Raw genomic sequence first — 17116 nt, 5'->3', positions numbered from 1 at the left:
GGGTGAGGTTGTCCCAGGTTGCTGTCAACGGTGCTGAATACAACTCTCGAGAACGTCAGCCCCACCCAAAATGTTTGGAAGGGACCCGGGTGGATCTCCTCACCTATATATACGAACGGCTAGACGACCCAGAGAAGAATCAACTTATTTGGCTGCATGGTACGGCAGGCGTTGGAAAGTCTGCTGTTGCGTTCACTGTAGCTGAGAGGATGAGAGGTCTAAAAGTGACAGAGCAGACTAATGTCGAAAAGCGGCTCGGAGGAACATTCTTTTTCTCGCGCAAGCACACGAAACGTTGCACGGCTGGGTATTTTTTCGCGACTCTTGTCTATCAGCTTGCCACCAATTTTCCCAGCATCCGGAAGGATGTGAACAAAGCCATTCGTGACAATCCTGCTCTACTAGACCCAGACAAGTCTCTCTGCGACCAAATGGAGGCTCTCTTTCTCCAACCCCTCCGAAATCTTCAAAGCAGATTGCGTGGGTGTCGGTCTCTGACATTTGTTGTCGATGCCCTTGATGAATGCACATCCGAACCCGAGCTTACCGATCTTATCCTTTTCCTCGCACGGGCTCTTCGTGAGCCTGATCTACCTGTGACACACATTCTACTCACGAGTCGCTCGGAATCGCATATCTGCAAAGCCTTTCAGAACAAGGAGGTGCAGCCGTTGTTGTGCGAAATACCCGTAAAAACTTCTGGGGAGGGTGTTGCTACCATCATCTCGCTCGATGGCGCCGATGTTGACAATGACATCTATATTTTCTTGCAGCATTCCTTCGCAGAGCTAGCAAGTTGTCATCCTGATTTCCCTCAGCCATCGAAGGATGATCTTGCGAAGCTGGCGAGCCGAGCGGGCAGACGTTTCATCGTGGCCTCTACAATGATGAAGTTCATTACCGACAATGAAAACAATGATCCACATGGTCGGCTGCAGCTGATGCTCAAGCTAACGAGCGAACTGCTGCCGGGAACGGAGGTATACAAGCTATACGATTGTGTCCTCTCCACGTGTGCTGACCCCAAACGGGCTTACATGCACTTGTCCATCGTCGCCGCGCTCACAGACCCTCTTTCCATCTCGCAAATCTCCTTACTTCTTGGCCCTAGTTTGGGCAGAGATGTGCAGACAACGCTGATACAGCTACGGTCTGTCATGGATATCCCTACAGACAGCACTCTCCCCGTGAATATCTATCACTCGTCCATTCGCGACTACGTTTCCGACCCCTCAAACTGCAGCCTCCTTCAAGTACGCGAACACAATATGCCGTCACCCCACTCTCTACTCGCTGATTCCTCTGTTCGCTTGATGATGAAAAATATTCCAGAAAGCACGGCCCTTTTGGATGCACTCTCGGAACTGGAAAAACAGCGCCAAGCTATGCAACCTGAGGACCCCCATCGATTCAAATTTTCGCTATCCTTCCTTGTTCGCCCACCAGAGCCACTGTCAGTTCTCATCTGTATGCTATGGCTTCGGGGAGATCGTACTTCAGATTTACAATATTGGCTAGAGACCGTGGATGGGCATGCCTGGGTGCAGACCACAAATGGACGAGAGTGGCTGCAGACCCAGGGAGGACGAGACTGGCTGCAAACCCTGGAAGGACGAAGCTTGCTGCAGACCGAGGGACAACAAGACTGGTTACAGATCTGGAGAGGACGGAAGTGGCTGCAGACCGAGGGAGCACGAGAGTGGTTGGGGACCGAGGAAGGACGGAACTGGCTGCAGACCAAGAGAGCACGAGAGTGGTTGCAGACCCAGGAGGGACGAAAGTGGTTGCAGACCGAGGGAGGACAAGACTGGCTGCAGACCAAGGGAGCACGAGAGTGGTTGCAGACCCAAGATGGACGAAAGTGGTTGCAGACCGAGGGAGGACAAGACTGGCTGCAGACCGAGAGAGGAGGAGACTGGCTGCAGACCGAGGAAGGACGAGACTGGCTGCAGGCCGAGGGAGGATGGCAGTGGTGGCTGCGGACAGAGGGAGGACGAGAGTGGCTGCAGACAGAGGGAGGAGGAGACTGGCTGCAGACAGAGGGTGGAGGAGACTGGCTGCAGACAGAGGGAGGAGGAGACTGGTTGCAGACCGAGATGGGACGAGACTGGCTAGAGACGGAGGGAGGACGACACTGGCTGCAGACCGAGATAGGACGATACTGGCTAGAGACTGAGGGAGGACGACACTGGCTGCAGACCGAGGGAGGACGACACTGGTTGCAGATCGAGGGAGGACGACACTGGCTGCCGACCGAGGGAGGACGAGACTGGCTGGAGACAGAGGGAGGAGACTGGTTGCAGACCGAGGGAGGACGAGACTGGCTGCAGACCGAGATGGGACGAGACTGGCTGCAGACCGAGGGAGGAGGAGACTGGTTGCAGACCGAGGAAGGACGAGACTGGTGGCTGCAGACCTGAGGAAGGACCAGACTGGCTGCAGGCCGAGGATAGACGAGAGTGGCTGCAGACCGAGGGTGGACGAGACTGGCTGCAGACCGAGGGCGGACGAGACTGGCTGCAGACCGAGGGTGGACGAGACTGGCTGGAGACCGAGGGTGGACGGGGCTGGTGGCTGGAGACCGAGGGAGGACGAGACTGGCTGCAGACTGAAGAAGGACGAGACTGGCTGCAGACCAAGGGAGGACGGGGCTGGCTGCAGACCAAGGGAGGACGAGGCTGGTGGCTGCAGACCGAGGGAGGACGTGACTGGCTGCAGACCGAAGGAGGACGAGACTGGCTGCAGACCAAGGGAGGACGGGGCTGGTGGCTGGAGACCGAGGGAGGACGACACTGGTTGCAGACTGAGGAAGGACGACACTGGCTGCAGACCGAGATAGGACAACACTGGCTGCAGGCCTGGAGTGGACGAATGTGGTTGGAGACCGAGGGAGGAGGAGACTGGCTGCAGACTGATGGAGGAGGAGACTGGCTGCAGACCGAAGGAGGACGAGACTGGCTGCAGACCAAGGGAGGACGAGGCTGGTGGCTGCAGACCGAGGGAGGACGTGACTGGCTGCAGACCGAAGGAGGACGAGACTGGCTGCAGACCAAGGGAGGACGGGGCTGGTGGCTGGAGACCGAGGGAGGACGACACTGGTTGCAGACTGAGGAAGGACGACATTGGCTGCAGACTGAGATAGGACGACACTGGCTGCAGGCCTGGAGTGGACGAATGTGGTTGGAGACCGAAGGAGGACGAGACTGGCTGCAGACTGATGGAGGAGACTGGCTGCAGATCGAAGGAGGACGAGACTGGCTGCAGACCAAGGGAGGACAAGACTGGCTGCAGACCGAGGGAGGGCGAGACTGGCTGCAGACCGAAGGAGGACGAGGCTGGCTGCAGACCAAGGGAGGACGGGGCTGGTGGCTGGAGACCGAGGGGGGACGACACTGGCTGCAGACTGAGGAAGGACAACACTGGCTGCAGACCGAGATAGGACGACACTGGCTGGAAATGGAGGGAGGGCTGCAGCCGAGGACGAAACTGGCTGCAGACCTGGAGAGGACAAGACTGGCTGCAGACCAAGGGAGGACAAGACTGGCTGCAGACCAAGGGAGGACAAGACTGGCTGCAGACCGAGGGAGGGCGAGACTGGCTGCAGACCGAAGGAGGACGAGGCTGGCTGCAGACCAAGGGAGGACGGGGCTGGTGGCTGGAGACCGAGGGAGGACGACATTGGCTGCAGACCCCGGACGCGCATAACTGGGTGCAAACCCCGGGAGGGTTAGATTGGCTCCAGACCCAGAGAGGGCTAGACTGGCTCCGGACCCCGGCGGGCGGGCGAGACTGGCTTCAGACCCTGGGCGGGCGAAACTGGCTCCAGACGCCCTATGGCCAAGCGTGGCAATCCACTCCTGCGGGATCCGTATGGACGACTATGGAAGAATTCTCGAGTACGTTGGAAATAATCAGCAACTATGACATTGTCCCGGAATTGGCTTTCCTGCCAACCTTCAAAGTAATCCAGCAGCTCAAAAGTTTTCCGGATTTCTTGACGTTTCCGATGTTCCTGGCGTTGATACCCCAAGATCGTTTTACCTCTGCATCGCCAGAAGTTCTTGACAGGGAGATCATCCGTGCTATGAATCTCTTTATAGCTTTTGCAAACGAGGCACAGGAACGAAGTCGATCATCTTCTAACGCTCTCAAGTATGCATCTCAAAACTGGGTTGCTCACCTGTCACGTGCTCCAAATCCATGGGACGATACTCTCAACCATATATTCCAGGTTTTCTGGAATCGTCACCTCCTTTCCTGGCTCGAACGGCAGTGGTGTTTGAAGGGACTGCGGTCTTGTCTTGATATTTTATCCGAGGGGCAGAAACTTGCAAAGGTTATTACCTTGCTTCAGGTTTGACTTTTTTTTCATTCTGTGAAACCGCTTTTGAATATCTCTCATCTTCAGCTTGAACCTTCAACGCACAGCCCAATGAATGGTTATCAGCAGCCATCGGTCCCAATTCCCGGCACACGACAACGGAAGCCTCTTCCACCCTTCCCCTCTCCGAGGCCCGACACCGCTGTACTCCATGTTGGTACATCCGGAAAGCGAACTTCGGATGAGTTTCCGGTCAATAGCAACAGTGCACTCGAATCGGACACCTCTGATAGCCCATCAAAACGTCGGAAATGAATCAAACAGTGTTTGCTACGCAAGACTGGCAGGAGCACTAGTAGGATACCGAATAACATTTGGTTCACCCATACGGACGCGCGCGTTGCTCGCCAGGTCTTTTCCTCACTACAGGTCATCGATTTTGTGAAGGGCAGCAGAACAATGTTTACTCTTATCTAATGTCTCAAATATACATGATGCACAGAGGACCGCGCCAGACTTCCCGGGTACCGCGACATCACAAATGATTGCAAGGCTGCACATACAAACAGAACTCGAGCATGACAATCAATTTGCCCAATACTACTCATGCACGTATGCGAAATTTGAGAGATACGCCAGACCAACAGCAAAAAACGCGCAACGACACAGCATGACGTGGTGAGTGCCATTTTCCACCGAGCCGCCTCTTCTGCCAGCTATTAAGGGATCGAGTGCCAGCATGCTGTAGCTCATAGAATCTCAGCGTCGTCACCCTCTACTTGTACTTGACTTGAAAGCCTCGAACTTCGCACCTCTCAATGTCTGTTACGCTACTTTCAGAGGAGACCAAAAAGAAAGCAAACTCGCAACTTCTTGTTATAAAACATGGTCAATACCGGGTCATGGTTAAACGCCAAAGGTCGTATAATGTGGGCAGGACAACTAATGAAATCTTTAATGGCTCACAAATATTAGCGCATGCTTGACTCCGTCTACAAATATTTCCCAGGAATTCCGAGAGATGTGGTCACGTTGCGGACAAATGAACTCGATGTTTGCGATGGCCACTATTTGGACATCACGGTTGAAGTATGGGACAATGTCATTGACTTGCTTAACGTCGTTGAGGTGACTCGGCGTGAGGAAATGACATTACCCGTCCCACTGCCGCTTGATGATCAATCGGCGCCAAGTGAGGTTAAGGAACGTGACAGCTCGTACGCACCCCAAATATTCTACGAGTGTACTCGGTACTGAAGTTGAAACCGCATAACAGGGTGTTGGAATGGGGCGGGATGGAAGTTCTCGTTTGATATTCTGTCAGATTACTCAAATTTGTGTAGGTGGTATCGTGTTTTATCTTCATCAGTTCTGCATCCAACAGTTGTGAGGAGAACGTACTAGCTCAAGCGCTCAACGTTCAACGTTCAACGTTCAACGTCAACGGTGTCCATGCAAGCTGAGACCGGCCCGATGCATCTCCGGGACTAGCGGACTTTGCTCCTGTTTGTCATCCTTTGTCCCTTATTCAGATGGCAGCACACAGTGGATGTAAGCTACTGCATGCATACTTGCGCGCAAGCAAAGTTGGTTGATTCCGAACGATAATGCGGACGCGCCGTTGCTCACTACTAGGTCTTTTTCTTACTGCAGGTCATCGATGTCGTGAAGGACAGGAGGAGAGAGCAGAAAAATGTCACTCTTATCTAAAGCCTCAAATATCAATGATGTACGGAGGACTTGCACCAGACCTCCCGAGTACCGTGACATAGCAATCATCAAAGAACTGATGGGTCATTGATCTTGGCAACAGCCGTCTCAGAGGTCCACCAGTTCACTGATGATTGCAAGGTTGGACATACATACAGTATCATAAAGGTGGTGCAATTGATGTTCGATGTCGGACAGAACCCGAGTATGACAATTAATCTGTCCAATGCTACTCGTGCACGTATGCGAAATTCGAACAAGACAGAGATACGCCACAGAATAGCAAAAAACGCGCAGCAACATCATATGACGTGGTAGGTGCCATTGCCACCGAGTTGCCTCCGTTGTTACTTAAAGGGTCGAGTGCCAGCATGCCATAGCTCATAGACAACGTCGTCACCCCCTACTTGTACTTGACTTGAAATCCTCGAACCTCGCACCTCTGAATTCAATGTCTGCTACGCTATTGTCGGAGGAGACCACAAAGAAACAAAACTCGCAACTTCTTGTTCTGAAACATGGTCAAAACCGGGTAATGGTTAAACGGCGAAGGTCGTATGATGTGGGCGGAACAACCATTTAAATCTTTGATGGCTCATAGATATCATAAGCTCATGCTTGAATCTGCCTGTAAATGTTTCCCAGGCATTCCGAGAGATGTAGTCACGTTGCAGACAAATGAACTCGATGTCTGCGAAGGTCACTATGTGGACATCACGGCTGAAATATGGGACGATGTCATTGACTTGCTCAACGTCATCGAGGTGACTCGGTGTGAGGGAATGACATCGCCCGTCCCACTGCCGCTTGGTGCTCGTCATTGTATCTCATCGCCTGATAATCAATCGACGCCAAGTCGGGTTAACAAACAGGACAGCTCGTGCGTACCTCAAATATTCTACAACTGTTTTCAGTATTGAAGTTAAGATCACATATGGCAGGAATGATGGTAAAGTCACAATCAAACCTTGTTTCTCCATCTGGCGAGATTCAGACTACTAGAGTCTCGAGGGAAATGCGGGTGGACAAACTTATTGCTGATGGTTGTAAGACATTGGGACATCCCACTGATTTCATGGCAATTCAGTCCGTGGGTGGAGGTATGGGTGGGGTATTCATGAAAGAGAACCGGAGTCTCAGATCGTACGAAGTCAGAGATGGTAGCACTATCAGTCTTCGTGCAAAGGGTCAACTTGGTATAAGGCACCTGTACCTGTAGGATTGATGCATCAGTGCCTACAACTACAAGTCATTTGGCAAGTTAGTGATACATCGCTGTACAGTAGACTATAGGTTCCCGATGGCCCCAGTGCCATGTCCGAGTATGGCGGCTATACTGTGTTCTACTCAAATTCTGGCCCTAAGATCTCAGAGCCGTCTACGATTGCCAGTGAGTCTTATTACCATGTCCGAGTATAGTACTGCGTTGTATTCAAGTTCTGGTCCCTAGATTGAGCCACCTATGATCGAGCATCTATGATCAATCCGCAGTCCTGGATGCAAACATGATGTATTATTGTGCCTGAGAACGCCACTACACTAGAAACAAACTAGTATGTCGACACAGCTGTCTTCAAAAGTCCATGGCTGCAGGAGGCGCATCAATCGAAGGACCGCTGTCATCATCAGAAGCCGGAATAGAGACTACGGGGGCAGAACTAAGCTGAGAAACAAAGCTCCAACGAGTTTGGAATGAGTTCTGCATCGCAGAGCGGAGTGCAGCCTGACGGTATGCATATGCCTGCAAGCCCTCTTGCTCAGTAGTCTTCTCCAATGAGCGCAGAGTTGTGCGCTGATGCCACCAGCAATTCTATCAGATCATCTTACTCAATTTGTGTAGGTGTCATTGCGTCTTGTCTTGATCAGTTCTGCATCCGACAGTTGGGAGGAGAACGTGAGCTCGACGGCGTCCGCGAAATAGATGCATATGATTAAACCTGCCCGCAGTTGAAAAGCTGTGGTTAAAGCAAGGCTAAATATCCAAATTTAAGTGTACATCTCTTGCTTTGGAGTAGATGGTCGTGGCGAGTGTTCAAAATCAGATTCTATCCGATCGAACTCCCGGGTATCTGAGACTCGCGGAGATGTAATTTAGATCTCTGATAAGTTATAACACAGTTTGAATTCAAGAGAACATGAAAAACGACGTCCCTAAAGTAAGCGCTATGGTGCATGCTGGAGGGTGCCCCCTCGCATCACTGATGAACGACAAGTTCGACAGCTCCCACTAAACCTACACTTAAAAGTATAGCAAAGGTTATAGCAACAAATTGAAATTACACGTCATCATGGACACCCAAAGACAACGAATACACAAGCCGTAAATCAATTAATCACGACTGTCCCTCCCGCCCCTTCTCGTAAAAAGTCAACATGCTCGGTCAAAAATCTCACCTGTTCCAGCGTCTTAATTGCCTTGAAAGCTTGACACTTCGCCGCCACTGCGGCACAACGGCGCCGGTGTTTGCGCGCTCGATGAGTCCCTTCTCACGTGACTCTCCAAGCTCCATGTTGATCCACTCGCACATTGCACAAGCTGATTTTTAGTGCCCAGCAGCATGCTACAATGCCAATGCTGGCAACTTTTAGTTCATTTATTCGCTCTCGGAGACTCGAACCCTACTTGATCAGCACTGATAGAATTAGGGTTTTCCTGATGCATGGCACCTGAAGCACCCGATATGCTGCAGGTGGCGTGCGGAGAATCTTTTTGGTCTGTACGGACTTTGGTATCACACTGTGCTTGTGTTCACTCCGAGTCATGCAGATGCTACCCCAATCTTAGGCGTGCTGGGGGCTTACTACAACAAAAGCGTTGTGTGATTAGCATTCATTTGCCTTCATCAGTCTCCGCACCAGTGACACCTGTTGCATCTCCTGCTGACCTCGTCCTTGTTGATCAGGAGTGCCATGCGTATTCGGCTTATCTCGTGGAGGCTGGCCGGCCGAAGCTGTTTGTGATGCGGCCGGACGGAGTGATAATGATTGGAGCGATCGTACATGGTGCAGAAGGTGTGAAGAACTATTTCCCCAGAATATTTTTGAATGCGGTTTGTTCGTTTTACTTTTATATCACAACTCATTCATTACTAAGTGGTGTAGAGGTCAAGGTGCAGTGTTGGTTCGCTTTGTACTAGTATGACCTCGTGTACTAGACACGCAACTGCGAAGTACAGTGCTGCACGTGCGTGTGTTATGGGCGCAGTGTTGAATACTTCTTGAAGGAATCAGCGAGCGCCATGGTTCATAAACAGCGTCGTCACCCTCTACCTGCACTTAACTTGAAGCCTTCAAACTTCGTACCTCTGAATCATGATGTCTCTTTCCACGTTGTGGTGGGGGAGGACGGAAGCGAAACCGCAATTTCTTGTTCTCAAACATGGTCACAAACGGGTCATGGTTAAACGGCAAAGCTATAATGTGGGTGGAACAGCTGTTTTAAATCTTTAATAGCTCATAGATAGTATTACTTAGCTCATGCTTGACACCGCCTGCAAACATTTCCCAAGCATTCCGAGAGATATGATCATGTTGCAGACCAATCAACTCGATGTTTGCGATGGCCACTATGTCGACATCACGCCTGAAATATGGGACGATCTCATTGACTCGCTTCATGTCGTTGAGGTGACTCGGCATGCGGAAATGACATTGCCCATCCCACTGCTGCCGCTTGATGCTTGGGCCTTTTCATTCCCTGGCCATCAATCAGCCCCAAGTCAGGCTAACGGACAGGACGCAAAAAACAAGAAAGGAAAAAACAAGAACAAAAAAATGAACGAACAAGACAGCTCGTACGCACCCCAAATGTTCTACAAGTGTTCTTAGTACTGAAGTTGAAACCACATAACAGGGACGATGACATAGTCACAATCAAAGTTGTTTTTCCATCTGGCGAGATTCAGACTGCTAAAGTCTCGAAGGAACTGCGGGTGGACAAACTCGTTGCTGACGCTAGTCATATATTGGGACGTTGTCCTACTGATATCATGGCAGTTTGGGGTGGGGCAATATTGCGTGGAGATCTAAGTATCGGATCGTACAATATCAAGGATGGCGACTCCATCAATCTTCAGCTTCAGGCGTCACTGCGTATTGCAAAGCCAGTTATCTATCTATACTCGCCCTCCGATATCGATGTTTCTGTCAAGCTCTCCCTCATTCCTGAGTGGAGCCTCTCTGTCATCTATCCCGTTGTTACCACAGAAGACCATGGGCAGCGTTTAGAATGGAATGTCCGCACCCATCAAGACGGAAGTCTGATGGAACACAATTCAGGTTTAGATGTGTCGTACTTGTTCTGGGAGGCGGAGTAAGTCCCTGATCATACAGAAAACACTCTCCTGACTTGTATTACTCTTCGCAGGTCAAATCTGCAAACATTTGCCCGGTCACCAGCATCCAAACCGCAACCAGTGGATACATTCAATCCAATATCCAGCAGTCTCGATGATATGGATTCGATTGTCATTCCAGTGGACAATGCAACTGTTTACCTTGATAAATCACTCAAAGCTTTGGGACTTCACACCGAAGCTAGAACATCATTCATAACGTGCGTACATATAGGTTGTCAGATCATAAACACGTGACTAAAATTGTTGTGGTAGCTACTGGCTACCATCTATCCTTAAGCACGAATACATTGCCCTCCGATTCGTTCCTCAAGCAGCATACGAACGCGCCGCTTCTTTAAGTATTTCTCCGCAGCCTGACGTCGTGACTCGCGTATGCATGTTGTTCAAAGGTATCTGCAAGGAGCATCTAGCAAATTGGGCAGATGCACAAATGCAAGCAGAGAAAGACGTTGCTTGGTGGGTGGATGTAGTTGGAGTTGATCCTGCAAGAGCTGGTGATACGAGTTTGTTCAGGGTGTTGGAATGGGGCGGGTTGGAGGTTCTCGTTTGATATTCTATCAGATTACTCCATCAGGAAAATGCGAAATCCCTGTAGGCAGCCATTTCCTATGTAGCGTATTTAGATCACGCGCTCCTAAATAAGACTCTGTAGGTTCTGTAGGCGGCTCAACTCAGCATTCAACTCTGTAGGAGATTTGTGTAGGTGTTATCTCGTATCTTGATCAGTTCTGCATACAGTTGTGAGGAGAACGTGAGCTCGACAGTGTTCGCGAGATACTAGATGCATATGATTAAACATGCTCGCAGTCTGCATGTTGTTCAAAAGTTCTGCAAGGAGTACCGCTGATGCTGTGACTTCATCAACGACACCAATGGATGATGAGCGGGAGATATGGGAGTCTGCAAGTCAATTAGGTGAAATTCACCTGCAAATTAACGCAAATCAGCTTCAAAAAGCTGGAGCTTTCGTGGGCAGAGCCTCCGCGAAATAGATGGATATGATTAAAGCTGGGAAGTAAAGCAAGGCTAAAGATACAAATTTGAGCGTACATCTCTTGCTATGGAGTAGAGGGTCGTGGCGAGTCTTAAAAATCAGATTCTGTTCTTCCCCTTTATGTAGCGTAACACTCATATGAACGGCTGAATATAATTACTCACGGTCTAGGATCATGGTGCGATCCCCTTCTCGTTTTCCGAGCCTGCTGCGGCTTAGTACAACCCAGGCGTCATTGCTACTCAGGCTCTGCTCGTGATGTCACATTCGCTCGAAGGTACCTCTCCACGAGTCCAATCTTGAGGCAGTGATAAGTGCTCGTGGGCCTTCTTAGGCCATCCTCAACACACTCTTAATTTGCCCTCACGCGAACCTTTAGAGTGCTGCAAGCAGTCATACTACGGGGAAAGTCGCCAGTTGCCTATCAACTGCGTGCTCCTTTACGCTATGTTTGGAATCAGGAGACCGGGAGCGTTTTGACGAAGTGTACTGGAAGATTTCGCTTACCAGGAGATCATTCATCGAGTGTAGAGACCAGGGTGTTACTGGTTGAGTGCGCTTCTACTTGTTGAATCTCCATTACAGGTCCGAATATCAATTTGATGAGGTCGTGGCTATCGTTAGTGACTCCAATATCCAAGTGATTGCGATGCTCTAGCTCCGTTGGAAAACGGAACTACGTGGAAAAATCAAGAGTATTGTTGCCTTCCCGAGGAGACGCCGGCGCCACAAGGCGCGCGAGGCTGGCAATCAGAATCGGTTTGCCTTCATCCGCACAAGAAATTCGAGCTCCGCGTCATTCAGACAACTACAAACAGTTAACTATGCACAGGACATGTCAACATATCAACATGTCAACTAACCAAACAATACAGCGTGCTCCAACTTGACTTATACGCCGTAGATCAGTGTCGATATCTTGACAAACGACGCTGCAGTGGCTGCACCCTCTGATCAGACCTGCGAGGCGAGAAGGCGTGAAGAAATATTTCTCCAGAATATGTTTTTGAATGTGGTCTGTTCGTTTTTCATGTATGACTTTTATATCGCAACTCATGACCAAGTAGTGTAGAGGTCAAGGTGCAGTGTTTGTTGGTGTTAGTTCGTTCTGTATGACTCTGTAGACACGCGACTGCCGCATGTGTTATGTGTGCATGTAGGCGCAGTGTTGATTGAAGGTATCGAGCGCCACAGCTCATAAACAGCGTCGTCGCCCTTTACCTGCACTTAACTTGAAGATTTCAAACTTCGTACCTCTGAATCAAGATGTCTCTTTCCACATTATGGTTGGGGAAGACTGAAGCGAAACAAATCTCGCAATTTCTTGTTCTCAAACATGGTCAAGACCGGGTCATGGTTAAACGGCAAAGCTCGTATGATGTGGGTGGAACAACTGTTTAAATCTTTAATAGCTCATACATAGTATAAGCTCATGCTTGACACCGCCTGCAAACATTTCCCAAGCATTCCGAGATATTTGGTCAAGTTGCAGACCAATCAACTCGATGTTTGTGATGGCCACTATGTGGACATCACGCCTGATATATGGGACGATGTCATTGACTTGCTTAACGTCGTTGAGGTGACTCAGCGTGCGGAAAAGACATTGCCTGTCCCACTGCCGCTTGTCTCGGATGCTCAGTGGGGCTATTTCATTCCGGATGGAATCTGATTTTTAAAACTCGCCACAACCATCTACTCCAAAGCAAGAGATGTACACTTAAATTTGGATATTTTAACCCCATATTTTCAACTGCGGGCAGGTTTAATCATATGCATCTATTTCGCGGACGCCGTCGAGCTCACGTTCTCCTCCCAACTGTCGGATGCAGAACTGATCAAGACAAGACGCAATGACACCTACACAAATTGAGTAAGATGATCTGACAGAATTGTTGGTGGCATCAGCGCACAACTCTGCGCTCATTGGAGAAGACTACTGAGCAAGAGGGCTTGCAGGCATATGCATACCGTCAGGCTGCACTCCGTTCTGCGATGCAGATAATGCGTGGAGATTTGAGTATCGGATCGTACAACATCAAGGATGGCGACTCCATCAATCTTCAGGCGTCACTGCGTATTGCAAAGCCAGTTATCTATCTATATTCGCCTTCCGATATCGATGTTTCTGTCAAGCTCTTCCCCATTCCTGAGTGGAGTCTCTCTGTCATCTATCCCGTTGTTTCCACGGAAGACAATGGACATCGTTTGGAATGGAATGTCCGCACCCATCAAGATAGGAGCCTGACTGAAAATAATTCTGGTTTAGATGTGTCGTACTTGTTCTGGGAGGCGGAGTAAGTCCCCTGATGAAACAGAAATCACCCTTCTAACTTGTATTACTCTTCACAGGAAAAATTTGCAAGCATTTCTCCGGTCACCAGCATCCAAACCGCAACCAGTGGATACATTCAATCCAATATCCAGCAATCTCAATGATATGGATTCAATCGTCATTCCAGTGGACAGAGCAACTGTTTACCTCGATAAATCACTCAAGGTTTTGGGGCTTCACACCGAAGCTAGAACATCGTTCATAACGTGCGTACAGATGCGCTACCTCGAATCATAACACGTCACTAAAATTGCCGTGGTAGCTACTGGCTACCATCTATCCTTAAACATGAATACATTGCCCTCCGATTCGTCCCTCAAGCGGCATATGAACGCGCCGCTTCTTTAAGCATTTCTCCGCAGCCTGACGTCGTGACTCGCGTATGCATGTTGTTCAAAGGTATCCGGAAGGAGCACCTAGAAATTTGGGCGAATGCACAAATGCAAGCAGAAAAAGACGTTGCTTGGTGGGTGGATGTAGTTGGAGTTGATCCTGCAAGAGCTGGTGATGCGAATTTGTTCAGGGTGTTGGAGTGGGGCGGAATGGAGGTTCTCATTTGATATTCTGTCAGATTATTCAAATATGTGTAAGTGTTATCGCGTTTTATCTTGATCGGTTCTGCATCCGACAGTTGTGAGGAGAATGTGAGCTCGACGGTGTCCGCGAAATAGATGCATATGATTAAACATGCCCGCAGTTGAAAAGTTGGGGTTAAAGCAAGGTTAAATATCCAAATTTGAGTGTACATCTCTTGAGCTTTGGAGTAGATAGTCGAGTCGTAAAGTATCCCCACGTTGATCCACCCACACAAGCCGACTTTTAGTACCCGACAGTATGATACGAGGCCTGCCTTACCCAGACCCCCACGACAACGCACAAGGATACTTGCACCGCGCATGGTGTAAGCATCCATGAGTTTTGTCGGGGACTCGTCCAATGACCAAGGCAATAGTGGAGCAAGGCCTTCAAGCAGTGGCATCCTGCGAGCATAATTAAAGCGAGCAGCTGAAGGGCTCGACAAACGGAAGTACTTACCAAAGAATGTCCATTCCTGCCGGTGCGCAGACCTCACATAGTCTGACCAGTGTATTCCAAGAAACTCGAGCTCCTCGTCATCCAGACAACTATAAACAGTTAACTATCATGATGCACAGGACATGTCAATATGTCAACTAACCAAAAATACAGCGTGATCCAACTTGGCTTATACGCCATAGATCAGTGTCGAGATCTCGACAAACAGTGCTGCGCCCTCTGACCTGACCTGCGAGTGAGGGCGTTACGGTGCAGCACGGATGCGGTAGGGTGCGGTACGATGCGGCAAAATCCTAAGGCCGTGTCTACTGACAAAGACAAGTTAAACATATCACCGGACTTTGACGCAAAATATTGATCACCCTGCTTGCAAGCAGCAAGGTGATACTATAAGGTACGCACTTTCTGTAAACGTCACATGATGTGACAAAGGTGTGACTTGCTTATTGTCATTGATCACAGCGCGGCGCCCCGACGAGAGCAAAGGGGTGTGTTTCGAAAGTAAACGTGCTTACATGCATGGTGGGGGCGGTGTAGAGACTCATGTTTCTCCAGGCTCATATGGGCCAAATTCACGCCTTTTCACAATGCACTCGATATCCTTGCAACGCGCTTCTCATATGACTTCCGCGCAATGCACGCTTTGGCGCGTACCAGCGCGTTCGAGTGCGTTCGAGTGCGTCGAGTGTGTTCGAGCGCGTTACGGTGCACTTCGTCGCATTTCCTTAGGATCCGTCGCCTGTCCTCCGCATGTCCCGTCCTAGTCCTCCAAGGTCCATTGGTGCGTTTTCCCTTCTTCAGAACTCATACTCCGTCACACAGGCACTAGTACTTATCATCATATCTCGTTATGGACCCTGACTTACCTCACCATTTACCTTAGTACTTCCTATTCGGCTCCGAGCCGTGGGAACTCGCTTAGCATACCTACACGTCACCATGTTTGTTTTCCTGGCACTTACTTCCACTCCACTACCATCGAAGTGTATAGCTCGAGTTTCTATCTGAATACACTGGTTTCCTTCCTATTGGCGCTTTGACACCTTTAAGTGTCTATTTCTACATCTATCAAAGTCCTGATTCCCCCATTTGATTGTCATCTCTACTCGAAGCACTCTGTTGTGATCGCACGAAGTGCGCTTTTCCGCACTTTCCGCCTTATTAGCGCGTTTAGGCGCGTTTAGCTAGCGCACTTCGCTTTTGGGTGCATTATTTGCCTCAGAGTCCCATTCAGGCTTCGAGACTGAACCGCTGGTTATAGATCCCCCTCACCTTTCACTAGAGGAATCTTTCTCAGTAGCAATCCCCTTGGGATGACTTTCCACTCATATCCAGAGGAGCACTTGAGAGCCCACTTCCCACTCTTCCCCCTAGCACGCAGCTATCATTCCTCGCCCTCAGCGGACTCAGAGAAAGTGGGGATGCACCTGGCAATACGTACAAAAATATTTGTAAATCCATTCAGCAGTACCCATTCTTGGATGAGCAGATAACGGGTACTCACTCCGACCCGTGACGCATGACCCATGCGGGTTACTACTCAATATCCGTGCAGCTGATCCGGGCAGGCAGTTGATCGAATGCTTTGGGGTTCGAGACCTCTGAGAGACCCAAGAATCTGAAGGCCGACGATGTTGATTAACGCTTGTGATTCATCCTTAGGTCCCACAGAACGATGACGAGGAGAGATTCTTATGTAATGATGATATCATATTCAGTTCGGCTTGCATATTACGTGGTTATGTTTCATAAAAATCACGTTGTCCTGCATGATTTGGGAATCATGCATGGACATGACTACTAGGTATCCCCCTAAAAGACAAAGTCTGTTAGCTTAGTCCTCAGACTAGTCAACCCATACCTTGGTATCAAACCTTGGTCCAATAGTTCCAGTTTTCCCTCAATGATTCATGAATCCACCATGTTTTGAAGAAAAGTCATATGTGAGATGGGAATCACATAATGACCTAGTTGATATGAGAAGCAAAATGAAGGTTAAGGTATTGCCTTTCCTTTGGCTTATTCACTTTGGCTAGAGAAACCCATAGAGAAAAGTTCAAAGCCTAACAAAAACCTATCTAAAAAGCCCACATATTGTGTACTATTATTTGTTCCATTATTTCTGAGTTGTTTTCTCTAGTGTTTCTTTACTTTACTTTTCTATTAGGATGCTCTGACTAATCAGATGCTTCATAAAATTGTACCTACAGGGTATGATGTCATAGGACTTCACCTACACTCCTGCAGGTATTTTGTTGAAAGATATGATATCATAGTGATGTCATAATGATGTCATGTTCCATGGAATTTGCTAGAACATTCCAATGACTCATAATGACTCATAGTGACTCATAGTGACTCAG

At 49.3% G+C, this 17116-nt stretch overlaps 8 protein-coding genes across 8 annotated transcripts; 6 read left to right on the top strand and 2 right to left on the bottom strand.

Moving 5' to 3' along the window:
• Window positions 1-4365: 4365 nt before the first annotated feature.
• Window positions 4366-4981, bottom strand: DFJ58DRAFT_31261 (uncharacterized protein). Its single transcript, XM_041379781.1, has one exon. It carries the CDS (start codon window positions 4753-4755, stop codon window positions 4444-4446), a length of 312 nt encoding a protein of 103 aa, XP_041240655.1. The 5' UTR covers window positions 4756-4981; the 3' UTR covers window positions 4366-4443.
• Window positions 4982-5028: 47 nt separating this feature from the next.
• On the top strand, window positions 5029-5682 carry DFJ58DRAFT_31243 (uncharacterized protein). Its single transcript, XM_041379779.1, has 3 exons — window positions 5029-5250; window positions 5297-5538; window positions 5598-5682. The coding sequence occupies exons 1-3, from the start codon at window positions 5140-5142 to the stop codon at window positions 5632-5634; spliced, it is 390 nt and encodes a 129-aa protein (XP_041240654.1). The 5' UTR covers window positions 5029-5139; the 3' UTR covers window positions 5635-5682.
• A 705-nt stretch (window positions 5683-6387) lies between these two features.
• On the top strand, window positions 6388-7163 carry DFJ58DRAFT_31241 (uncharacterized protein). Its single transcript, XM_041379777.1, has 2 exons — window positions 6388-6911; window positions 6973-7163. The coding sequence occupies exons 1-2, from the start codon at window positions 6589-6591 to the stop codon at window positions 7031-7033; spliced, it is 384 nt and encodes a 127-aa protein (XP_041240653.1). The 5' UTR covers window positions 6388-6588; the 3' UTR covers window positions 7034-7163.
• Window positions 7164-8531: 1368 nt separating this feature from the next.
• DFJ58DRAFT_31233 (uncharacterized protein) lies at window positions 8532-9322 on the top strand. Its single transcript, XM_041379773.1, has 2 exons — window positions 8532-9085; window positions 9134-9322. Coding segments are annotated over exons 1-2 (396 nt in total). The 5' UTR covers window positions 8532-8691; the 3' UTR covers window positions 9136-9322.
• On the top strand, window positions 9215-11017 carry DFJ58DRAFT_31194 (uncharacterized protein). Its single transcript, XM_041379771.1, has 5 exons — window positions 9215-9451; window positions 9506-9825; window positions 9885-10343; window positions 10398-10586; window positions 10642-11017. The coding sequence occupies exons 1-5, from the start codon at window positions 9344-9346 to the stop codon at window positions 10937-10939; spliced, it is 1374 nt and encodes a 457-aa protein (XP_041240651.1). The 5' UTR covers window positions 9215-9343; the 3' UTR covers window positions 10940-11017.
• Window positions 11018-12519: 1502 nt separating this feature from the next.
• On the top strand, window positions 12520-13102 carry DFJ58DRAFT_31181 (uncharacterized protein). The gene is made up of 2 exons (XM_041379770.1): window positions 12520-12763; window positions 12813-13102. Exons 1-2 carry the CDS (start codon window positions 12650-12652, stop codon window positions 13053-13055), a joined length of 357 nt encoding a protein of 118 aa, XP_041240650.1. The 5' UTR covers window positions 12520-12649; the 3' UTR covers window positions 13056-13102.
• A 716-nt stretch (window positions 13103-13818) lies between these two features.
• Window positions 13819-14422, top strand: DFJ58DRAFT_803181 (uncharacterized protein). The gene is given in 3 exon segments (XM_041390958.1): window positions 13819-13924; window positions 13981-14347; window positions 14363-14422. 2 exon segments carry the CDS (start codon window positions 13824-13826, stop codon window positions 14276-14278), a joined length of 399 nt encoding a protein of 132 aa, XP_041240649.1. The 5' UTR covers window positions 13819-13823; the 3' UTR covers window positions 14279-14347; window positions 14363-14422.
• Window positions 14423-14502: 80 nt separating this feature from the next.
• On the bottom strand, window positions 14503-14989 carry DFJ58DRAFT_641101 (uncharacterized protein; the record flags this gene model as incomplete). Its single annotated transcript, XM_041381351.1, has 2 exons — window positions 14503-14842; window positions 14892-14989. Coding segments are annotated over 2 exons (438 nt in total), but the record flags the coding sequence as incomplete, so codon positions are not given.
• Between the last annotated feature and the right edge of the window lie 2127 nt (window positions 14990-17116).

This window comes from Suillus subalutaceus, assembly GCF_016647625.1.
Source record: "Suillus subalutaceus strain FC151 chromosome Unknown DFJ58scaffold_103, whole genome shotgun sequence".
Classification (NCBI taxonomy): Eukaryota; Fungi; Basidiomycota; class Agaricomycetes; order Boletales; family Suillaceae; genus Suillus; species Suillus subalutaceus.
Note: the sequence above shows the minus strand (reverse complement) of the source record. Positions and strands in the feature narration are given on the sequence as shown.

Bases quoted from the DNA above. Each gene is read 5' to 3' on its own strand.
- DFJ58DRAFT_31261 (XM_041379781.1), bottom strand. From the start codon at position 4,755: ATGACCTGTAGTGAGGAAAAGACCTGGCGAGCAACGCGCGCGTCCGTA.
- DFJ58DRAFT_31243 (XM_041379779.1), top strand. From the start codon at position 5,140: ATGTCTGTTACGCTACTTTCAGAGGAGACCAAAAAGAAAGCAAACTCG. The intron at 5,251-5,296 runs GTGGGCAGGACA...CACAAATATTAG, and splicing joins AACGCCAAAGGTCGTATAAT to CGCATGCTTGACTCCGTCTA. The intron at 5,539-5,597 runs GTACGCACCCCA...ACCGCATAACAG, and splicing joins GTTAAGGAACGTGACAGCTC to GGTGTTGGAATGGGGCGGGA.
- DFJ58DRAFT_31241 (XM_041379777.1), top strand. From the start codon at position 6,589: ATGATGTGGGCGGAACAACCATTTAAATCTTTGATGGCTCATAGATAT. The intron at 6,912-6,972 runs GTGCGTACCTCA...CACATATGGCAG, and splicing joins GTTAACAAACAGGACAGCTC to GAATGATGGTAAAGTCACAA.
- DFJ58DRAFT_31233 (XM_041379773.1), top strand. From the start codon at position 8,692: ATGGCACCTGAAGCACCCGATATGCTGCAGGTGGCGTGCGGAGAATCT.
- DFJ58DRAFT_31194 (XM_041379771.1), top strand. From the start codon at position 9,344: ATGATGTCTCTTTCCACGTTGTGGTGGGGGAGGACGGAAGCGAAACCG. The intron at 9,826-9,884 runs GTACGCACCCCA...ACCACATAACAG, and splicing joins ATGAACGAACAAGACAGCTC to GGACGATGACATAGTCACAA. The intron at 10,587-10,641 runs GTGCGTACATAT...TTGTTGTGGTAG, and splicing joins GCTAGAACATCATTCATAAC to CTACTGGCTACCATCTATCC.
- DFJ58DRAFT_31181 (XM_041379770.1), top strand. From the start codon at position 12,650: ATGTCTCTTTCCACATTATGGTTGGGGAAGACTGAAGCGAAACAAATC. The intron at 12,764-12,812 runs GTGGGTGGAACA...ACATAGTATAAG, and splicing joins AACGGCAAAGCTCGTATGAT to CTCATGCTTGACACCGCCTG.
- DFJ58DRAFT_803181 (XM_041390958.1), top strand. From the start codon at position 13,824: ATGGATTCAATCGTCATTCCAGTGGACAGAGCAACTGTTTACCTCGAT. The intron at 13,925-13,980 runs GTGCGTACAGAT...TTGCCGTGGTAG, and splicing joins GCTAGAACATCGTTCATAAC to CTACTGGCTACCATCTATCC.